This window comes from Bos indicus x Bos taurus, chromosome 22 (genome assembly GCF_003369695.1).
Source record: "Bos indicus x Bos taurus breed Angus x Brahman F1 hybrid chromosome 22, Bos_hybrid_MaternalHap_v2.0, whole genome shotgun sequence".
Classification (NCBI taxonomy): domain Eukaryota; kingdom Metazoa; phylum Chordata; class Mammalia; order Artiodactyla; family Bovidae; genus Bos; species Bos indicus x Bos taurus.
In genome coordinates, this window is record NC_040097.1 from 46,326,083 (window position 1) to 46,346,839 (window position 20,757).

At 44.6% G+C, this 20,757-nt stretch overlaps 1 protein-coding gene across 9 annotated transcripts in view; it reads right to left on the bottom strand.

Moving 5' to 3' along the window:
- The window catches only part of TRAK1 (trafficking kinesin protein 1), a 100,982-nt gene that overhangs the window by 54,055 nt on the left and 26,170 nt on the right, over positions 1-20,757 (bottom strand). For 6 of the 9 annotated variants that reach the window (XM_027523151.1, XM_027523144.1, XM_027523145.1 and 3 more), the window contains exon 2: positions 19,423-19,617. Coding sequence is in view for 7 of the 9 variants with exons in the window: in XM_027523144.1 (XP_027378945.1) it covers positions 19,423-19,617 (195 nt within the window). In the remaining 2 variants the exon portion in view is untranslated. Of the gene's footprint in view, positions 1-6,572; positions 6,915-19,422; positions 19,618-20,757 lie in introns of those variants that run through there. The other 3 variants (XM_027523148.1, XM_027523150.1, XM_027523152.1) reach the window with 3 other exon arrangements.

Sequence of the window (20,757 nt, forward strand, 5' to 3'; positions counted from 1 at the left end):
ATTCCTTTGCACTATATGATTTTGCCTGTAACGGTGAAATGGCAGGTCCTTCTATCAAATCCTCTGAAAGATAGCCTGAAGCACTGGTGTCTCAGAGAATCACAGCATATTCTACAATTCCTGGGCTTTAGCCACCTCCCCGCTACACTGTGGCAGTTCTCTCTGCTCCTAAAAGCTTTAGCAGGAGGCCTAAAATACCTCTCTGCCCAGTCACCTCCCTCAGGTAACCAAGAAGGCCTTTAGCAGAGGCAAGATTGTCAGCAAGAATTCTCTGCACAAGTTCAGGAACTTGGTCTTGTCCATCTTTGAATCCTTAAGGCTGCAGATCCTTCTTAGGCAGCTAAAAATGTACTCTACACTGAATCACTACCTCCATAAAAATGAATAGAAGACCATAGACCAGTGCCTATAGACAGAAAATGAAATAGAATAAAGATTTTATTAAAATTAATACCTAAAGACATATGCCTTGACAGGCTACTTTTCTGGAACCTGAAAAGAACTGCTACATTTTACAATGGTAAAAATGTGTTGTTTATAAAAATTTGGGTCAGTAGGAATTCAGTGGCAGGAAGCACAAAATCACATTTGAAAATCTTCATAAGTTTAAGTACAATGTTTATAAAGGCATACACTCTGGGAGGGGGGATACTTTCTTTCATCTCATTGACGTTATCAAATTGGGGCTTGTTAATTCAATTCAAATGACAGTGAGTCTTAAGACCTGGGAAGGGAGGGAGGGAGAAATCTCCACTTTGTACATACTTAATTCGTGAGTATCAGATGGACTATGAGATGTGCAGGTTACTGGGTGGGGCTACAGTATATACGAATGAAAACAAGAGCTGATTTCATATATTTGAAAATACTATTAAGTGATTTTACTCATTACCAGTTGGTTATACTCATCTCTTAACTCAATCCTAGGCTACCCTTAGTAAATGATGTCCAAGTCTCTTTGTATTATGTAATTTAAAAAAATATATGCAAATTAAAAATACATCTAGGACATGGTGTCATGAACACAAGACTACTCTAGCCTGCCCATGTCACCCCCGTTCTCTCACTTCCCTCATTCTTCAGGGTACTCCCCACCCCCACCTCAAACCCCTTCCCCTTCCTTTGCCCCACTTCCTCTGCAGGAATGTGAGGGAATTCTCCAACCTCATCCACCTCTGCATTCGCTTCAAGGTTAAAGGCAGAGATGGGCCAAAGTGCATCTTGTCTGAGAGAACAGTTTTTCCAAAAGTCAAAACAGAATATGACACTTAAAGGCCAGCAAGAAGGCCTGGCCATCCCTGTGCCAGGTGACAGATGGACCATGGGACATGGACGCGGGGTGTGGAGCTGAGGGTGGCCCAGCCCTCCCTCGGGAAGCTGCTCACCCCAGCAGTCAAGCAGCTACACTGTGTGCTGTCCAGCAGTGAGGACCAATGCAGGGGCTCAGAGCAAGCAGGAAGGGAGTGGTTCTGACCCAGGTCCAGGGAAGTTCAAGGCTATGGGAGAGAAGTGTCACTTGCCTCCCAGTGGGCAGAGGGACCTCTTCCTGTGAGGGTCCTCTCCAGCTCTGTTTCACATAACCTCCACGGTTGCATCTCCCCGAAGCTCCATCCTCCTCTGTCCAAAGAGTGGTTGCAAGCCACTAGAGCTACCCACTTACATTGAAATCTCAACTGATTAAAATGAAATGAAATCCAAAATTCAGTGACAGTAGCCACATTTCAGACACTCCACAGCCACAAGGGGCTAGTGGCTACCAAACTGGACAGCGCAGAATGCTTCCATCAATACAAAAAGTCCCATGGCACAGGTACACCCAAGGCTGCCCCTCGTCTTTAGACAGGAGCTTGGCACTCCTGGACCTGCATCTCCCGTGTAGCCTGTTCCTGCTACAGCTCCTCCTGCACAGTCAAGAGTCTCCTGCCCTTCTGTGTCCCGTGCACTTTGCTCCACTCTCCATGAGCCTCGCTGTCCTTTTACTTCCCTGACCACACAGAGCAGGTGGCCCATCGCTGAAGGTCACTTCCCCAAGGCCCTTGCTTATGCTATTTAAAAAACAGAGAGAGAAACACAGAGCTCTAAAAACTTGGTCTCTCTGCTCCCTCTGGCCTTCTCTCAGCTCTTGAGCCCTTTGCTTCTACATCTAAGGGAGGACATTATCTCTGCTTTACTAAAGTTGCTGATAAAAATGTACAGCTACATCATATATTTACATTTAACTCTTAAAAAAAATATATCCTCTTAGCAGTCATTCAGAAGAGAGCTATGCCTGGAAAGGGAAAGTCAGTGTCTACCTCCAGGGGTACACTCCACAGGAAACATGAAAAATGGGGCCTGCTTACCTATGTTCGACACAAGCGCAGGAAAGTCAGAAAATCATCTCAAAAGCCTTTTAACAGTTTCTCAGTGAATGCTTAAAATATCTGACAAAACTTCACTCACAAACCAGTCACTCTGACTCTGGGTGACATTTTAGAGGTCACTGCAATCGCGGAACAGCGTATGTGCCACCTAAGTGTAATGCCATGGACTTTCATCATGGATAAGAAGTTGTAAGAACAATCACTGTGTAATCTGCCTGAGTGTTTCCATTTATAAAATCAATATGAACTACCCTCATCTCCCACCCCGACATTCAAATCTATAATGTTGCAAAAAGGGACACAAGGGTGGATGATTACAGAAGAGACTACAGCATGAAACAGGGTAAAGACACTATACCTTGTTCAACAAACCAGTTACCTTTTCAGAGGAATTTTTAAAAAGAACCTAGTAACTAGTACTGTTTCTGAAAAGATAATATTAAGTACTGGCCTAGGACTTAGCTGATCACAACGAGCTCTTACTTTATTTTCATGCTTTTACCATCCTATGAGATGGCCCAGGGGGGTTGTCCTCATTTTCCAGGTGGGAGAGTTGGGTTTGCTGGAGGCTTATGGGGTCCCAGGATGTGCCTAACTGCTGGCAAACAGAGACAACAGGCCTCCAATGGAGTCGCTTGTGCTAAGCCCCGGGGGCAGTCAACCAAGACTTAATACCTGACCTAATTGCAGCTTCAGCCTCTCCCAGGAATGAAGTCTTAGCCAGACAGTCTGGAATTTCCTGGTCAGCAGTAATGAGGTAATGGGCCTGAGAGACCCCACTCGTCCCCCAAAGAAAGATGAGATAATCCTTTTTCTTGTCCCCGCTGCCTTCTGTCTACAAAAGCCTTCCATTTCATACAGCTCCTCCAAGTTCTTTCTACTTGCTAGATGGGATGAGGCTCAATTCCTGAATGGTTGAAGAATGCTAGTTTTATCTTCATCAGTTGAGTTTTGTTTTTAAATACCACACAGCCACAGAGAATGCAACACGGGCCTCAAAGGCAGACTCCGGGCCGTGCTTTTCCAGCCATTCTGCCTATTTCTAGAATAATTATGAAAGTGCACTCCGTTTCTTTAACTCAGGAACATACACTCGAACTCAAACCTTTCTGAAAATTAAAAAGGCCTCACACTCTTTCTAAGCATATTTTTCTTAAGTGATCAGTGGAGCCAAGAAACAACCTAAGATTTCACGACAGACAGAAAGAATCATCTTTAGACCCCTGGGCCCCAGGATGGTCTCCATGGCACTGTTCTCCAAGCATACCTGCTGCAAAGAATCACCTACAGCATGCACTAAAGATTCCGATTTCTCAGGGCCTCTCCTGGTCTGGAGTTAGTCTGGGAATATGCTTTTTAAATAATGGGGTGACTCATGATTTGCCAGGTTTTAGAAGTTCCTGCAATTAAGAGATGGGACACAGTTAATGTGGGTAACCAGGAACCTGTTTGAGGCTAGAATTTTAAGCTATAAACGCTGAGTGCACATGTGCAAATTCTGCACAGGCCACTGCTGTACTACTGTGTTGATCATTGGTTATTTCAAACCTCTAAAAATCACTTTAGGGTACTGGGCAATCAACCTCTCCAACTGCTTACTATTCTAAGCTCCTGCACCATGCCCCTGTTATGCCCTCTGGAGTCTGAATGTGTTTGGGGGGCTGAGGGGATGAGACAGAGTATTAAGACTTCACAACTAAAACTCATTATGGGGGCAGGATACAGTCGGTAGACTGAATAAACCTCAAAAGAGAACAGCAGCCGTTTCTTAAGTCCACATTTAATAGAGCAGTCCCTAATTGTCCTGCAGTCTATATTTCCACCCTTATGTATTACTTTTTCGGTGCTAACCTTGCAACTTAAGTGCAAGTCAGTAACTATGACATAAATGATGATTTTGCATCTTTTTAAAAACATTTGACTCATCTTTTGTTATTACTATGGAAAGCTCCCTGGAAGTTTCCCACATTAAAGATTGCAATGACAAATAATAAGAGAGACAAAGCAACACTCTGTGTGTCCAACTCCTACCTGGCCTCCTCACCAGGAAGGAAGTTCAGAACCAGGAGCTGAAAGGGCTATTCAAAGACTGCTTTGCAGTTCCAAAGCTGCATAAAAACAAAGGCGCACTGCCTCCATTTCCAGACTAACCTGGCGAGGTCAGGAAAGAACTAGTCAGACGTGTATAAACAAGCACCGTCAATATTAGCGTATCCCTGAATTCCCCACTCCCTTTGGGGCTTTCCTAAACCACATTAGTTCTGAGCTTCCATTCCTTTGATTCCCTGTTTTGCTAACTACCTTTAAAATGGGATTATGAAAATGTCAGTTGTCCCAGCAAATTCTGTCCCAGTGGCCTTTTCTACTTCATCCAAATTGGTACGGAGGAGAAAAGCAACTATTTCATTCAGCATACACTTAGACAGTAACTGCTATCAACATTTATTTACCCTTGGACAGATGAGCTGCCTCTTTTTCAGTTTTCCTTTTCTTCTGGAAGAAGAGAGATCTGGCTGCCTGGGGCCAAAAGATTCAACCAAGACAGGGCTGGGTAAGAAAATCCTTCTGAGAGACACCCAGACAAGAGCAGGCCTCTTCTCACCCTTCAGATTGAGCACCGCGAGTGACTGCCTTCATTTCCTCAGACAAGGGTGTAAATAAAGCTGGACGGTGTCACAATTAGGGCAAGATAGTAAGAACCCTTCCCCCGTCACTTCCGGGACAGCTCCGGGGGAGCCATGGCCACACCCAACAGGTCCCCTGGGAGGTGGAGGTGGCACAGGCCCTCCGCTGTAACCAATGTGCCGTGCTCCAGTGGTCCACACTCTAAAAAGTTATGGAGGGTTCAGTGAGTCACAAATCACCAAGGAAAATTCAAGAGGTCAATGATGGAATCTGAAAAGAAGCACCCCTATAATTGCCGCCTGGACTTGGGTAATAGGATAGGAACTTGCTTTAAGAATAATATACCCCAAAAAAAACAACTGAGTCATCTTTCCCCCTCACGACCCTGGGAGCTGCCCACCATCATCATCACTCAAGACGTTTACAGATGCACAGGGACGCGACATGGCAATGTCTGTATCTAACGCTCGGGGATGGTGGGGCTCAGCTGGGGAAGTTTCTCAGTGCGTTTAAATACCCACCCACCCCCTCCAACAAAAGCTTTTGGCCTTTCTTCTGTGGCTCACAGTCAAGGCTGAAATTAGCAAATACAGAGATAATTATGCAGTTCTTCGGCTTATTAATGAGGCCAGGTCCCAGCCAGTTACATCATTCAGGTTAATCAAATGTAGTCATGTTAGAGTGATCTGAAACTCCCAATTCAATTAAAAAGCAGTTACTTTACCTATTACTGGCTCGTGTGGGCTGAGAACATTATGATCACCAGGGAATGGACCCTTCAAGTATACAGATATTGGGTCCTCTTGTGTGTGTGTTTATGTAAAGGCATGTGATAGAGGGCCACTTTAAAGAAGAATTAAAGACGACAGGTTAACTGTGTCATATACAATTTGATGCCAACCCCACAGGCGCCCGAGGCCCCTCCCCTGTGGCCTGAGAATGCACCTGAGTGCCATTTCCTGGTGTCTGGAATCTCCCGAGGCTGCTCCAGCCACAGAAACTCTGCCTAGTCTCCTCTGGAATGAACCACACCCTCCCTGCCCAAACACGAAGGATTCAGACTCTTCCAGCCCCTCCCAACATCTCCCACCCCCATCTCTGTGGGATCCCGCAAGATAACTCGTTTGACTTGACTGCCAGGTGGGACGCTGCTTCTGCCTTTTTTTCCAGCCTCCCCTGGGCTCCCAGGTCTGGGCCCAGGAAAGCTGGATTCTCCAAGGCCAGAGGACCACTTCCTGAAGACACTAGTCCCTGGACCATAGATGATGACATCTCCACTTGCACACACACACATGCACACACACACGCATCACCCCAGAGAGAATTCAATCCCACTTAAGTGCAATGCTCACAAGCCCAGCACGCCAACACCATCTCCAGACTGCCAAGGAGCCTCCCCCCATCACGAGCCCTGCCCACCTGCTGTCCCCCTTCACCACGCCTTCGCAACGGTCAGAGCCATGCGGTGCCACTCCCATGCCCCTCCCTCCTCCCGTCTGCCCAGGAAGGTTCCAGGACACCCCCTCCCCCGAAGGGACAATGGCCCTACACATCCCCGCTCTGTTTTGCAGGAGCCATAATTACCGTCTGAGCATTCTTCATAATACCAGTCTAGTTCATAATAATCCGCTTCGATAAATTTCTGCATAGTCAGTATTCTGGCAGAGGAAAGAATGGACTTCACGGCACCATCGACGTCAGGTGAAACGCTGCCATGCCCCCCTGCCCTTCCAGAATGCCGGGCAGAAGAGCATCCCCAAACATGCCAGAATTAAGCTGTGCATCCTTAATGACAGTCTGGAGCCAGGACGGAAAAGGGGCAGTGAAAAGGAAAATCATGGAGGGGGAAGAGGAGGAGCACAGCTATCAGAGACCCTGGCAGTCCTGCTAATAAAGCGGCAGCGGCCAGCAGCCCTGAATGGGAGTAGCCAGAGCCATCCTATCCGGGAGCACAGAGGGTGACGTCAGGGACACACACCACCACCCTGAGGTCTCACTCCAGCCTCGCCGCCCAGCTCCCGCTCATCTTTCAATCTAACAGTTGCCATAGAAACAGGCCTGCTCGGAAAAAAAAAAATGATGCAGAGATGGAGGAAATGTCTTCCAAGGATGCTGGTAGCGGGGCTGAGAGGTGCCACGTTAGGAGAAAGGAGGGCGTGCAGGCAGGGAAGGGGGTGGCGCCAGGAACATTATCACCATCATCTCTTCCAACAAATGTCAGGACAAGTTTATCTATCTGCTTAATTCTGGGTCACTATGGACTCTGCAGCAACTTCTTTATTAAACATCTTTCCTTAAAAATTTTGACCGCCGCCTAAAGGAAATGTAAATTACTCAGAAAAGGGAACCATTTTCATACAGATACAGTCCTGTTCTCTGTTCATGCCTTGGCTCAAACTCCTGGAAAAACAGCCTGCAGCATACAAATAGAGGAGAAAGCCATCACAGAGGGGGCTTGTGCAATAAGATAGGCTGCTTTCACGGACACTAAAATGTGTTATCAAAGTACAAAAACATACACCAGAAGGAAACAGCCCACCCTCAGGAAGGTGGTTCCCTCTAGGAAAGGAGTGAGGGGATAGGACTTTGAAACTGTCCTTATAAATGCATTGTCAATGTTTTATTTGGGCTTCCCTGGTGGCTCAATGGTAAAGAATCCGTCTGTCAAGCAGGAGACAAGGGTTCTATCTCTGGGTCGGGAAGATCCCCTGGAGGAGGAAATGGCACTTCAGTATTCTTACCTGGAGAATCCCATGGACAGAGGAGCCTGGTTGGGCTACAGTCCATGGGGAAGCAGAGTCAGACACAACTCAGCGACTAAACAACAATGTTTTATTTCTTTCCAAAAAAAAAAAAAAAGGAAAGTGAAGCTAACATTTATTAGTCCTAATTATTTAGCATGTTTGAAATATTTAAATGAGTAATGGATAATTAAAAAGATTTTAGACTTGCTATAAGTTAAACTCATCTGCTAAACAGGGTTGCTCAACCTCAGCACTACAGACGCACAATTAGGGTCAGATTGTTCTCTGTTGCAGGCGCTGTCCTGGGCATGGCCTCCACCCATTTAGGTGCTAGAAGCACTACCCTGTCTCTCTGTTGACGTGACATCCAAAAGCGTCTCCAGATGGTGCCAAATGACCCTTGGGAGCAAAATCTCCCTTGAAGACTGCTGCCCTCGAGCAAAACTACCTATGGAACCTCACCAGCCTGTTAGCTGGGTATTGTAACCATCTGTTGGTGTCAGTGGCAACAAATGTGCCAGCTTGGTCCAGCTTCCCTCTTAATTTTCTACTCAAGACTGTATAACGTGGGAATGAGTAATAGTAAAAGGACTTTTTTCCACTACTGGGAGGGCAAGCTTCTTTCCTTCCACAGTGATCAAACAGGGAGGCTTTCCCTCTATCCTTCCAAAGCCACATGATGCCCTAGTTAATGAACTTGGAGGAAAAGGCATCCCTCTAGGGCAGGGCTGCCCAGGCTTTAATGTGCATGTGAATTATCCAGAGCTCTTGCTAAAGTGCAGATTCTAATGCCTCAAGTCTGCAACTGTGCACAATTTTCTGCATTTCTAACAAGCTCTCACATGCTAGCAAGGCTGCTGGTCCCCAGATGACACTTCATGACAAGGCTCTTCAGTAGCAAAGATTTGGGGGTAGATTTTATAGTGTGTGTGTATGTATATGTATGTGTGTATCTGCCTAACTGTATGTATGAGTAGCAGGTAATTTAGAGGAAAACTATTTGAGTGTGTATGTTGAGGGGGTGGTGGTTTATATATGCCCTTCCCTCTCCCTGACCCCAACTTAGATACACATTTAAAATTTTCTAGGACATTCACCTATTTAAAGTCAGCAGCCAACAGTTTTAATTCCTGCTGTAACTGCCCCCATTATCTGAACACATCTCTCTTCCTTTGGTCCTTATCATGTCTCTCCGCCATCGATGGCAGCTCTCAAGAACACCACAGCAAACCACCAGGCAGCCTCTCGGATGTCACTCCTCATGACAGATGAGCTGAACCTGGTGTCCTAAGGTTTTCTGAGGATTTTGTTTGTTTAAAGTGAATGGCACCCCACTCCAGTACTCTTGCCTGGAAAATCCCATGGACGGAGGAGCCTGGTAGGCTGCAGTCCATGGGGTTGCTAAGAGTTGGACATGACTGAGCGACTTCACTTTGACTTTTCACTTTCATGCATTGGAGAAGGAAATGGCAACCCACTCCAGTGTTCTTGCCTGGAGAATCCCAGGGACGGGGGTGCCTGGTGGGCTGTCATCTCTGGGGTCGCACAGAGTCGGACATGACTGAAGTGACTTAGCAGCAGCAAGGTGCTTCTGAAAGATGATTATAGGTCTCATAAATAAACTGATGGAAAGTTAACAGTTTCCTCAAAATCAGCATGTTTAACAGGTTCAATCCAGTACAGGGGGTGAGGTCTAGTATGAACTTTCAAAATGAAGATGGAATGAAGGAACAAAGAATGCAAACTCCATAAAGCATCGTAGAAAAGTCAGGTGCAGTTAGAAACCTCTTCAACAAAGGCTTATGGAGGAGACTTGGGTTTGATCCCTGGGTTGGAAAGATCCCCTGGAGAAGGGAATGGCAATCCACTCCAGCATCCTTGCCTGGAAAATTCCACGGACAGAGGAACCTGGAGGGCTACAGTCCATGGGGTCGCAAACAGTTGCACACGACTGAGTGACTAACACTTTTCAACAAAGGCTTGGCACATTTACCTCACGGTGCTATGGATTTTTAAAATATTTTATTTACATACCATATCACCCCAGAAGCAAAAACCAATGAATAGAGGGATGGATGGATACATAGATGGATGGAGTACTAATGGCAGGCAGTTTAATATCATAGCTCAGAGCAAGGGCTTTTGGAGTCGGATGGCCTGAAGTTTGGTTCAGGCTCCTCATTTGCCATCTGTGACCTTCTTAGACACCTGAGTCTTACCTGCTAAATGGCGTGACTATTATACCTGCCGCACAGAGAGGGTGAGGCATTAATTAATGCACGGGAGAGCACTCAGCACAGTGCCCGGGACAAAGTGAGTCTACAACCAATGTTAGTTGCAATCATCTTCATCACTCTAATTCTTTAAAAAAGGAAACAAGCCAGTACGAGCAATTAAAAAGATAGCACAATTTTCTAAGCCATAATTAGGGAAATGAGGTAGAAACGTCATTTATTAGCTTTTTTCCAGCAAAATAAAAGGCCTTGAGTTCACAGTAATGAGCAGGAGTGGTAATCTAGGGGTGGGAAGGTGCCATTTCTAAATAGCAACATATCACTGAATGTGACTTTTATCAAATCCAAAGACTGTATACATCTAATTTACTTTTTAAGAAAATGCAAGAGAAAGAAATGAGTAAAGAAACAGCATCATTTATGGGTGAATTTTATGGGCCTTGAGCAAGTTTTTTTTGTTTTGAGCAAGTTTTAAATCAAATGTCTATATCAAAATTGCTGTGTGATAGGCTCCAAAGGATAAAGTAATCCATTCACAACTCTGCAGAGATGGTTCCAAGGTGTGTATGCATGCTCAGTGGGGTCCGACTCGTTGCGACTCTGTGGACTATAGCCTGCCAGGCACCTCTGTCCATGGGATTTCTCATGCAAGTACACTGGAGTGGGTTGCCATTTCCTTCTCTGGGGATCTTCTTGACCCACCCCCGGATCAGGAATTGGGACAGGTCCCAGAAGCAGCCTGAGAGAAGCCCCTGTCCATTCACTCAACACTATTTAAGGAGTGCTGACTGTACATCAGGCCTCAGCCCTTTACCGCTCACTCACTCCTCAGACCCCTGCTACCTAAGACCCCCCTCGCTGGGCAGACGAGGGAAGGGGGCTCAGAGAGCTGAAGTCATTTGACCAGGATCGCTCAGCGAAAACCAAGAGCAACTGAATACAAACGAGGCACCAACCACCTCCAAAACTTTTTCTGTCAATAGCTGAGAAAACACTGAGGGAGTATTTACAAAATTTGAAAGAAAAAAGGGGGTTGGAATTAAAGGGATATTTCTCTACCCATCCCCAGCAGATCAGCCTTCTGATGCCAATTTTAACACGGCTTCTTGGAGAGTTGTTGATTCCATGTCTCGGGGCAGGAAAAATCAAGAGAGGCCTGCAATAGCATGCTGCACAAAAGTAAACAACCGCTCCAGAAGGTCCGGGGTAGGAGCGATCAGGCGTCAGGGCCCACTTAAAAGGACATCACACTGCCAGCTTGTGATAATTCCAACATCAAAAAGAAAATACAATCAATAACAGTTAAAGGTTGGATCTGTCAAGACCATGAATATCAATGAACATGAAAACAAAACGGGCAACCAAGTGAATAAGGCAACTGACATAAAAAGGAAAGTGGAATATAATAGGGAGATTTTTTAAATTTATCTTAAGCAAGGGAGGGCAGGTGTGTGTGACTGTTCTATTTCTGTCACTAATATTTTTCATAAAGCACTGCATGAACATCATTCTAAGGAGGGTGGCTATGAATAAGCCAACCGGATATGGAATGAGGAGGCAGGTAAAGGAATAGGAAAACCTGATGCTGTGGCCATAACTACCCCCAGGTAGAAGGAGGATCAGCTCCTGAGCTGCAAAGTTAGTTACGTATCCTCTTTTGTAAGCATATAGGAGAATCTAATAGATTGGGTCTGCCAAATTAAGAATCTAATTACGAGAGGACTCATAATCAAACTTAAATGTTTGCTGTTCGGTCACTAAGTCTTGTCTGACTCTTTGTGACCCCGTGGACTGTAGCAGGCCAGGCTTCCCTGCCCTTCACCATCTCCTGGAATTTGCTCAAACTCATATCCACTGAGTCAGTGATGCTATCCAACCATCTCATCCTTTGTTACCCCCTTCTCCTCCTGGACTCAATCTTTCCCAGCATCTGGGTCTTTTCCAATGAGTTGACTCTTCATATCAGGTGGCCAACTTAAATGATTAAAAGAATATAATAAAATTTCTAAGTTTTAAACTATTAGCTGTGTAGTAATTCACGTACACATACATAATTTTATATACTCATATGCATATATATGTATGCAATAAGAATTCAAAATAAATTATTTACACATTTTAAAAATGAATATGTGCTAACAATTTTGGATTAAATTACAACTGATACAGTTATGAGTTTGCCTTGAAGTGTCTCAGATGTTACATGCCACATGCCACCTTCCTCCGTACTCCAGATGATGAGCACGGGCCACACCAGGGCCCCCGCGTGGCCAACCAGACAAGCAGGTGGGAGAAGGGTGGCTCCCTGTGTTCCTTCCTCTGGTTGGAAGCAGAACCACTCAGGGCCCCAATCCTCCTCTACAACATGCCCCTGGTCTCCAGAGCTTTCCTCCCTTCAGGAAGTACTGCAAGCCTTCTACCTACATCCCAGGGCAGCCAGGACAGAAGAGGGGAGGGCTTCCTAATCCTCCATTCTTGACAGGGTCAGGGGGACTTGCATGAAATACAGGCTGACAAGCAGACCTTCCCTCCACCGGCTGCAGAAAATTAACTAACAGGATGCTTCTGCAGAGTTTTCTTTCTAATCTTTATTTTTTAAAACACTGCCATTGCCAGTCACCGAGCTCCCGCGGCAGAAGGCAGGCTGCTAACGAACAGCTTGCTGTCAACTACCCCCTCCCAAACCATCTCTACCTCATTTCAGGCACAGGAAAAGCAGGCACCCAGGCCACCTCCAGGGAGAAGGTGGGGACAGAACAAAGGAGGGAGACAGCACCCAACAAAGCACTACAGAGACAAAAAGTACCCCAGCTCGGAAGCAGTCCTCATTAAAATCACTCATACACCTGAGGAGGATACAGAGAAGAAACAGAGTTCTGATGTGTTGCTGGGGTTCCCAGTTTGCTTCCTGTACCCTGGGAGGGCTGCATGGCGCATCTCATTCGTGGGACCAGCAGGTCACGTAGCAGATGTTCCAGGGTTCAAAACATAAATCTGAAGTGCAGAACACAAACCATAACCCAGAATCACTATGGCCTGAGCCCATCACTGGTGGGCAGCGGGGTGTGGATGGGCTAACAAGCTGAGCTGTCATGTCAATTTCCCACCTGAGTCTGTTCCAGCTTTGTGTTAGACATGCTGGATTCCCTTGAAAAGGAAAACAGTCAACCCGTACAGGATTGCTTGCCAACCATTTTTGTTCTTAAAAGAAAAAGCGAAGACACACCAACACTGGAATCTGGATTGTTGAGAAAGAGTGGAAGCTGGCAGGCGCCAGGTGACAAAGCAGGCCTAAGGTCGCAGGGTAATCTGTCTCCTGGTATGAGCACCCAGCTGCCTTGCTCACCAGATCCTGGGGTTCCTGGTACCGTTGGCACCTGGTGTGGTATGGGTGCGGCTGCTCTGGACCTTCAGAGATAAGCATTTTCTATTCCCCCTCCGCACCGACGCCTGACACCCTGGCAGGGGGTGGGGAGTCGCTGTGTGTGTAGACTGGGTGTCACTGACACATAAGAAGTGACTGTGCAGCCAGAGCTTCTTTGTCTGCAGAAGTCCACTTGCAGACTTCTGCTAGAGCAATGAAAATGGGCCCAAGGAAGAACCTGCTCACATGAGGAGTGAGCGTAAGAGGGGAGAAGGCACAATTCCAGGGCTCCCTCAGGTCCTCATCTGCAAACAAAATGGCCTGAGGTCTTGAGAATGACAGAAAGGACCCAACTAGTGCCATAGCATTTACATGAGAAAACGCAAGGCAACTGTTTATAAATCTACCATAACATATACATTTTAGTGTTATTTATTAGCAAAGGGTAATGAAACGCTTTCCCCAGTCATTAGATCCCTTCTCCATCCTCTGTACAACCTTCCCTGACACCCATCATTCATCTTGCCTTCCTTCTTTCAACCCCACCCACCACGATGTTTGTCCGTGTTCCACACGCACCCCTCCTACACACACAAACACAAATGCACCATGTGTTTTCTTAGGTCACACCTCACATAACTTGTGATCCCTCCCTTTAGAAGGTCAGCATTGTGTGTAATTTAATTCAGTTTGCACAGGTTCAGTGCATACTGTGGAGTCTTTACTTTTGTTTCACTTAGGATTTTGGACTTCCCTGGTGGCTCAGATGGTAAAGAATCCACCTGCAATGTGGGAGACCTGGGTTCGATCCCTAGGTTGGGAAGATCCCTGGGTTGAGAAGGGAATGGCTACTCACTCCAGTATTCTTGCCTGGAGAATTCCACAGACAGAGGAGCCTGGTGGGCTACAGTCCCTGCAGTCACAAAGAGTCGTACAGGACTGAGCGACTTGCATAGAGTCCTACAGGACTGAGTGACTTCACTGTCTTTCACTTCATTTAGGATTTGAGTTAGATGAAGGCAGTCTCTGGAAAGTGGCAACAAAGTCATCTTTCTATACTATACATTGTTTGTAATTTTGCTTTGTCTTTGCAAAAAAAAAAGAGGGAGAAAAACTTGCTTTTTAACTTAAAAGATACTTTTGCATGTTATTTAATTAGCACTTGTTAAGTACCTATTTCATGCAAGGCACTAGGCGGACTTCAGCCTTTTTAAACATGAAGCAGACATGGGCTGTACAGTAAGAGTTGGACTAGATGAATGGTCTTTGATTCTTTGTTGTTGTTGTTTAAATTAAATTTTACAAAATTAAAATGGGACAGGGAGCTGGATTAACTGCAGTTGCCCAGACCCCATCCACTCCTTCCACACAAGCAAGGTAGACAACTCGGTACAGGATGCCAGCCAAGGGCCTTGAGAGCATCCTGTGTCAGCCCCACCCGGTGCAAAGTCCCAGGTTAGGTAGTGAAAGAAAATCAGTAATCAGATGTTTTCACTTCTTTAGCCAGAAAACATCAACTTGAACTCAAACAAAGTCAAGCTCATAAAAGATTACAGGTACATACTAGTCATTCAATAAATACTTGTTGACTGATTCATTAATAGTACTTTATGGCAAAAGCAAAAAATGAGGTGGTGTCTTGAAACTCTCATCTGCTTTACAACCTCTTCTTGGCGTTTCCCTGGTTGCTCAGATGGTAAAGAATCTGCATCTGCAATGCAGGAGACCTGGGATCAATCCCTGGATCAAGAAAATCCCCTGGAAAAGGGAATGGCTACCCACTCCAGTATTCTTGTCTGGAGAATCCCATGGACAGAGGAACCTGGTGGGCTACAGTCCATGGGGTCGCAAAGAGCTGGACACGACTGAGAGACTAACAACACTTCTCTTTTTAGGGAAAGGATTGTTCTGTTGAAGTTGTCAGCAGATCATTTGCACTTGAGACACGGAGAGATTTCATTTCTTAACAAATGCTCTTTACTCAAAAAGTTACCAAAAACATGGTCCTAGGAAAAGGAACCAGAAGAATCCCATAGCTATCTACACACCAACATAGCAATCCTCATGGCTGGTGTCCACTGACTACTTTGTGACTAGAAAAATCTATAGCGCACAGTCATTTCCACCTGAATTCAGGAAGCATGATCTAGAGACCACAGGATGCAGGGGGAAAAATTGCAGGAAAGAAGGAAACTTCATCTTGAAACTAAGCTACATCAGGCTAAGTGTCACTTGGGACAATGACCTTTTGAAAAAAAAAATCAATTTTCAATATGTCAGACACATTTTTATGAACAAAATAAGCTACTGACATATTCTAAAACAGGGTTCGCATTTTTCATGTTTACTAAATGAACTTTATGCTTAAACTGAATTTTTTTCTTATTTAGCTTCTCTGAGAGATAAGACATAAAGTTAGACTAGACAATCCAGGTTGGAAACTCAGACTCCCATCATGACATATGTATACCTCTGGCAGATTCATGTTGATATTTGACAGAAGAAAACAAAATTCTGTAAAGCAATTATCCTTCGATTAAAAAATAAATAAAATGGGGGAAAAAAGACCCCACCTTACTAGCTGTGTGATTTGGAGCAAACTTAACTTCCCTGGGCCTCAGTGTCCTCATCAGTAATATGGGGGACAGTGGGAGTTTTTTATTTAGTGGTCTCTGTGGGAAGTAACCGAGGTATCTGTAAAGCATTAAAAAACTGTGCCTGGCACGCTAGTAAGACTATCCTTTCTTCTTGCTGGACCATCGAATCTTAACTGTCCCATGTTTATGGGTTGATTTGCTATGTAGGAAGTTTTCACTTTGTGTGTCCCTCAGAGGTGAGGGACAGGGGTGAACATCCACTGGACTGTTGAAATCTATCTGCAAAGATCATTCTACCACCAGGGAAAGGTGGATACCCAAAGCCTTCTTGCCCCTCCTTAACAAGCCAGGCAAGGGCCAGATTTAAAAAATGAAGCATAGCTTGTCTTCTTTGAAGGATGACATGTGGGCAAAGGAGATGAGTATTAGCCCATCTAATACTAATGGGTGTCCCATGAGTATGGGTGTCCGCTCTGATCTCTGAAGCAATGGTGTAGGTGAGCCTATTATCCAGGGAGTCTCACCTGGGGAGTGTATCAGAACCCCCTGGAGAACCCCTTACCCTGATTCCCACCCACTGCCCTGACTGATGCAGAAAATAAATCTAAAATGAAGCGACAGTTTATGTTGTCTTACGCTGGTGATGGCAGAAACCATCATAATATTGTAAAGTAATTATCCTCCAATTAAAAATAAAATAAAATTAAAAAAAAAAAAACAAAGAAAAACACATGGGTGAGTCACAGTGGTGTGAACCATGCCATCTCCTGGGTTACACATGTAAACACACAGGTGAAATCCAGAAAGGATACCAAGTACAGAGCAGGGCTCTTAACCTGTGCTTCCACGGACCTCTGGCTCAGCAAGGCTCACAGACCCCTCCTCAGCAGAAAGATTTAAAGACATAAGATACAAAGGACTATAAAGAAAGCAACTGTATTATAATGCAGTTATTAAAACTTCGAGAAAAGGTCTGTGATAAAAGTGCTTCTTTATCAATGCACATTAAATAACAAGATCAGCACATCTACTAATGAAAGTAATTTCAAAGCAGAGATGAGTAAAGATCTTATTTCTTCCGTATCTGCTTCTTCTGTAGCATGACATGAAAATATTTGTGATTTCTACTGGTGACTAAGTCACAGGTCTTAGTAATACCACTTTCTTTTCCATGTTTATAATGAAAGTAAACGCTGCATTTCAGTTAGACGTTTATGAAATTAAGGATGTAATTTTTTTTTTCCTTTACAAGTTAATAGAACCCCCAATTTCTCTCTATAGACCCCTTGGAGGGTGGTTCTAGGACCTTGGGCTTCCCTGGTGGTTCAGACAGTAAAGACTCTGCCAGCAATGCAGGAGACCTGAGTTCGATCCCTGGGTTGGGAAGATCTAGGACCTCAGTTTGAAAGCCCTGCTCTATGGGTGCTGTATTTATAAGTTAATGCTTGATCATTCAATTAACTGATATTTAGCAAATACCCACTTTACCCTCATCACATGTACCACAGAAGAAAATGCAGAGTTAAAGTAAGACTTAAATGCAACGATGCTCTAAAAATTTTCAGAATATCTGGTCAACATATATTTTCGGTTCTCGTAGTTTTATTATAATTTGTGTTATGCACTGCCAGACTCCACCAGGATGCTTTTTTCTCTCTCTCCTTTACATATATCACTAGAAGTAAAACAAATAATAACAAGTCACAACGTCTGTTCAAGTCTACTGAAAAGAATTTTAGAAGCTATAGATCAGTGCTATTGAATAAATACAATGAGACTTCACACCTGAATTTCCTTGGTAATAAAATCAGCCTGGCCCAAACAAACTATAGACATTTTACAGGGATGAGAAGAGGCCATTCCTATGAAAGGTCTCTGACAACAGTGAAGTGTTACCCTTGGGTGGTGTTCCAATCACACTGTGATTGTAAGTGATTAATCAGTGTGTATGTGAGGGACCTAGGAGCCTCCCTCAGCAAAAATGGCCAAGCAGGATCCTATAAAATCATAGGAGAGTCTGTTAAAGAAGAGTAAGTAACAGGCAGGGATTTCTAGAAAAATAATTCTACTGTGAAGCAGTCTGAAGCAAACAAATACAAAACCTCCCTGAGAGGTCACCCAGGACCCGGTTTTCCACAATACCACATCTCCTTGGGTGTACCTGTACCATGAGTAAACAAAAGTCACTTGTAACGGGCCTCCTCTAGGCTGCAAGATATACTAGAAGTTCTAAAGCATCAACTTGGACATTAGTGCAACTCTAATGTACTTCATACTGCCCTGGTGTAGATCATTCTATTTTTACTCCTATCGAATATGATTATCTGCAGTGCTCACAATGAGACTGCAGGATTTATACTAAGTATTACAACACAGGCCAATTTAAACAAAATTCCTTTCTTATTAATATCCAATAGATAAAACGTGAAAAAAGCCCAGATACATGCTAAAGGAGAAACTTACGAGCTCTCACTTGTTAATTATTAATGATTTCACATTTTCAAGAATTTTGGAAATTGGTTTGTATTAGAGAAAATAATTATAGAAAACTTTACAGATGCACAATAAGCTAGTTATTACTAAGTAGAAACAGGATTGTTGTATTTTTTTTTTTAAAAAACGTGATATGATGATACATGGATACGTAAATAATGTCACACTACTTTAGACTAGGTTCAAATCAACTTGAATTTTAAGTCAAGAGTGTCAAAACAAAAGAGAACTGGTCTCACCAATCTTACAAAGCTGCCATGAATTTCTAAAGAGAAAAATTACATCAAAACTACCTCTTTTGATGTTCTGAATGAACATCAGAAATATTACTGGTATGTTGTAAATCAACTATACGTCAGTTTAAAAAGAAAAAAAATATCATTGGTGTGAATTTTTTAAATTATCGTATATTTTTCAAGTCTGCAAAATCAGGTTTCACGCCCTTGTCATCACAAACACACTGAAAAAGTCCCACCTAGTATACTGCTCACCCTACCAGGCGTCAGCTCTGTAGCCCACAGCAGGACCAGTCTGCTGTTGCAGCAACATCTTGCCTCTCCAGACTAACCAGCTGAGTGGACTTCCACGCACAAATCAGCAGCCTTGGCGTGTCGTGTTATGTCTTATAAACACTGAGCAGTCTTGAGGTTTCCAATACTTTGGGTTTTAAATGCAGATAAGCTCCTCCCCAATACAAGCTGCTAAGGACTCACATGGTACTTCTGGTAAGGAGGGAAATGGGAGCATCTTCTAATCTTCTGCATGGTTAAGAGAAAGTTGGTTCAAATGAAAACTCATACTTGTTCCCACTACTCCAACATTTCTCTCCAGAAGACTCAACGTCAAGTGAGGCCTTTTATGGGGCTAAACCCCACAGCCACATTTCTGCAAGAACTTTGCACATACAGCAGGCTAGAAGACACAGTAGCCAGGACACGCACACATGTGTGCCCGTGGCTAAGCAGGGAGGACAGGGCATTCCAAGAAAGGGGAATCACTCACGGAAGTACTTCAGCGTCTCCTCAATCTGCTCGGTCGTGAGGTCAATGTTGACATCTGGAGAAATGAGAGGGGTGTGAAGCCAGTCGTCGTGGTCATAACCGTAGATGGTGTCGGCTCTTAGCTTGTAATGGGGCAGCTGCTCCTCCAGGAGGCTGATGATCTCGACTTCCGGAAGGTCGGTGCTGTTGCACACGTCTGGAGGGAAGAAGAAGGACAGATGAGAGCCAGGACCTGGTCATGGCCTTGCTGCCGCAGTGACCTAACCCTGGCACTTGTAGCCAGAGTCTTGGGCTACTTACGTGCAGCACAGAGAGGCCAGATCGGGCCATGTCAGAGATCTTTTTCCAATTTAAATTCTACTCTTGAAACTTAGAGTTAGGCATGTTTGTTGCCAGACCTACCTGAAATAGCTCCCGCTGGTTAGCTGCCCACTTTCTGTGAAGTAAAGCCAAAATTCTTGCGCCTTCATCATTTGGGCTTTCTTCCCAACCTTCTCTGGCCATTCTCTCTCAATCACCCTACACTTAGGTCAAACCAGTTATAAGTTCAGCAATATGCCAGATTCCTTCCTGCCACTATTTTACCATTCAAGCCATGTCCCTACACAGGTAGGACTTTGGCCTTCATTTAATTCATTCATTCACCTGTTTATCCTCCGACATTTCCTTCCTTCCATCCATCCATCATCATCCAACTATATCCTGAGTCCCACAGTCACAGGAGACACGACATAAACACAAGAGTCACACCCTTGCCTCTGTGATTCTTATATTCTCATGGGGATTCCAGCCACTAAACCAATAGGTACCCCTCCGTCAAGGCACAGTTTGAATACCACCTCTTCTCGACAGCATGGTGTTTTGAGCTCACCAGGCTGAATTAATCTGTCTTCCTCAGGGAGAATGTGGACACCTGTGCCCAGAAGAAAGGCTACACCATAGACATAGCATCTTCTTGTTTAACAGGAAGGCCATGCAGCAGACCAAGAAAAAAGGCATAGAATCGTAGGTAAACAAGAGTGTTCAGTGGGCAACTTCACCCCTTCTTGGGCAGGAGCCCATGGAAGGCACTTGCTAGCCCCTCAAATCTCCCACCATCCCATGCTTACCCCTTGTTACTTAAGTCAACATGCAAAGCTTCACTGTAGAAGGACATTATGACCCAAAAAGTCCGCATGGTGTTTCAAGTGCTGAGGAAAGAGTTATAAGTGGAAAGTGAAGACATTTCGAATTTTACTTGGAGCTCTGGGGACTGGAGAGGGAACACGTGAATGCTCTGGATTCTCTGCCTCATGTGGGAAATGTCACGGCTAGCACACTTGGCATTTCAGCCAGC